At 41.4% G+C, this 2,919-nt stretch overlaps 1 protein-coding gene across 1 annotated transcript; it reads left to right on the top strand.

Moving 5' to 3' along the window:
• The first annotated feature begins 930 nt into the window (after positions 1 to 930).
• On the top strand, positions 931 to 1,848 carry LOC125354861 (olfactory receptor 8S1-like). The gene has a single exon (XM_048350776.1). The coding sequence runs from the start codon at positions 931 to 933 to the stop codon at positions 1,846 to 1,848; it is 918 nt and encodes a 305-aa protein (XP_048206733.1).
• The last annotated feature ends 1,071 nt before the right edge of the window (positions 1,849 to 2,919 follow it).

Raw genomic sequence — 2,919 nt, forward strand, 5'->3', positions numbered from 1 at the left:
TTCTATCATGAAAACTCTGAGGTAACTGGAAGTACAGGATAGTGCAAGAGACGCTACTTTGGAGCACACCTTTCCAGGCTAAAAAGCCATTATAATTGTTGCATCTGCCTCACTACATGCCCTGGCACGGTTCTGAATCAGGGCTGTTCTCCGTGAGTGGTGAAGTCCTAAACTATTTTCCCCCTCAGTCATTCACTTATTCATTCATAAGTACAGTAACTTTCATTTATAGATAATGCATCTAACACTTGAGCCTGACCTCTAGTCTTTAGATAATGCAGTGTGTGTGTGTGTGTGTGTGTGTGTGTGTGTGTGTGTGTGTAATAACTCTTAAACTTAGGGGGGCCTGGGTGCTGTCCCTTAGCTTTTTGCTCTACCACTTGAACCACAGTCTCGCTTCTGGGATTTTGCTAGTTAATTAAAGAGTAGTTGCCCAGACTTTCCTGCCTAGGCTGGCTTTGAACTGCAATCCTCAGATCTCAAACTCCTGCATAGCTATGATTATAGTTGAGATCCTCTGATACCCAGCTCTGCACAGTATTTTAATGCTCTGAAACCCCTCTGCTCTGACACTCAATTTCTGCAATATTCTCTTATTCTCCTTACAGCCTCACCCTATGAACAAGATTGTTACCAGTAGTTTGAAAACATTCTCCAAAAGCTTTAACAATAAAACATCAACAACAAACTCTTAAGCAGTTAAGGAAGAATAATAAGGCAAGCTAGGGATTGATCTACAGTGGAGGCTTTGCAGAAAAGATGATCACAGGGTTTAGAAAATTTAGAGACTTATACAAGTTTATCATTTCTAAATGTGAATTTTGGAGTAGACATAAGACTGGGAATGAAAGGGCACTTAGATATTTGGTAAGCATAAAAAAAGATTTCATCTAATTCATTTCTTATATTCCAAAGAAAACACTGGAGGCAATGAGAAACCACAGTGCAGTCTCTGAGTTTGTCCTCCTTGGGCTGTCTGATGACCTTTTCACTGAGGCTCTGCTCTTCATCATATTCCTGGCCATTTATCTCCTGACCGTGCTGGGGAACCTGATGCTGCTGCTGGTGGTCAGGACCGATTCCTACCTCTGTACCCCTATGTATTTCTTCCTGGGACAATTGTCTTTTCTGGATCTCTGCCACTCTTCTGTCACTGTGCCTAAGCTCTTGGAAAACCTCTTATCTGAGAAGAAGACCATCTCAGTGGATGGCTGCCTGGCTCAGGTCTTCTTTGTGTTTGCCACGGGTGGCACTGAATCCTGCCTACTTGCTGTGATGGCTTATGACCGCTACATTGCCATCAGTTCCCCTCTACTTTATGGCCAGGTGATGAACAGACAGTTGTGTATTGGGCTGGTGTGGGGCTCATGGGGCTTGGCTTTTTTGGACGCCCTCATCAACATCCTTGTGGCTCTTAATTTAGACTTCTGCGAGGCTCAAAATATCCACCACTTCATCTGCGAGCTGCCTTCTCTCTATCCTTTATCTTGCTCTGATGTGTCTGCAAGTTTTACCACCCTCCTCTGCTCCAGCCTCCTGCATTTCATTGGAAATTTTCTCCTGATACTTTTTTCCTATATTCGCATTTTGCTCACCATCCTGGGCATCAGATCCACCTCAGGTAGAAGCAAGGCCTTCTCTACCTGCTCATCCCATCTCACTGCAGTGAGCTTCTTCTATGGCTCAGGATTACTTCGCTATCTCATGCCAAATTCAGGATCCACTCAAGAGCTGATCTTCTCCTTGCAGTACAGTGTGATCACTCCCATGTTGAATCCCCTTATCTACAGCCTGAAGAACAAGGAGGTGAAGGCAGCTGTGAGACGAATGCTAAGAAAATGTTTCTAGAATTTCAAATGATAGATTGAACATCAGAATGATTAATGAAATGGATGGGACTTCAGTAAGTAATGCCTTATTGAAGACATTATTATGATGCATGGATATGCACAATGTCTTACAATTTTCTTTAAAATTCTTAAGAAAAGGTGGAATTTAAGGTATAGACATCCAAGGACCATGGAGATATCTGATATTGTTTATTGGCCCTAAGCATGCTCAATAGAGCCTGATGACAATCTACTTCAAACTGTTTATTCAACAGTCAATTATCTGTAGTTTCTGTGTGTGTGTGTGTGTGTGTGTGTGTGTGTGTGTGTTTGTGTGTGCTGTGAGAACAGATGGTTTCCCAGGTCATATACATTTATTGATAGGTCACTATTCAGCCTTCATAGTACTGTAGAAATAGCAGAATGTGAGTGAGCCTGTGGCACAGCAAATGGTAAACAGAGCCTATGGCAAACACAGGAAGAAACCAGCTGAATTTGGGGAAATTTCATGAAACACAGAGATTTTTGCAGTTAATTGATTTGAGTGCATGAAGTGTTGGTCTAGAATTACCGTAGTCAAAAATTGTTATTCCTGGGCTGGGAATGTGGCTTAGCGGGAGAGTGCTTGCCTAGCATGTATGAAGCCCTGGGTTTGATTCCTCAGCACCACATAAACAGAAAAAGCCAGAAGTGGCGCTGTGGCTCAAGTGGAAGAGTGCTAGCCTTGAGCAAAAAGAAACCAGGGACAGTGCTCAGGCCGTGAGTTCAAGCCCCAGGACTGGCAAAAAATAAAATTATTATTCCTTTTGATGTTACCCTTCACATTTTTACTTGTTTATAAAGCTGCCAAGCTGTCATCCTTTCCTTTGTTCTCTTTCATAGGAAAGAACATTAAATAACAAGGACTTTTTGGAATTATCACTACTTTTTAAAAAATAGTTTCTATATGTTTTCTGTACAATAAAAATGTTCTGAATGTGCAAGTTATAGACAAAAAACTGAGAATATATTTAAGATGAATTCTCAGGAAATACCCCACTGCTGAAGCATAATTGTATGAATAGAATAGTCTTTGATATAAATGCTGATA

This window comes from Perognathus longimembris, chromosome 1 (genome assembly GCF_023159225.1).
Source record: "Perognathus longimembris pacificus isolate PPM17 chromosome 1, ASM2315922v1, whole genome shotgun sequence".
NCBI classification, from domain to species: domain Eukaryota; kingdom Metazoa; phylum Chordata; class Mammalia; order Rodentia; family Heteromyidae; genus Perognathus; species Perognathus longimembris.

What these genes read in the sequence shown, in the direction of transcription:
- LOC125354861 (XM_048350776.1), top strand. Translation starts at nt 931, where the DNA reads ATGAGAAACCACAGTGCAGTCTCTGAGTTTGTCCTCCTTGGGCTGTCT.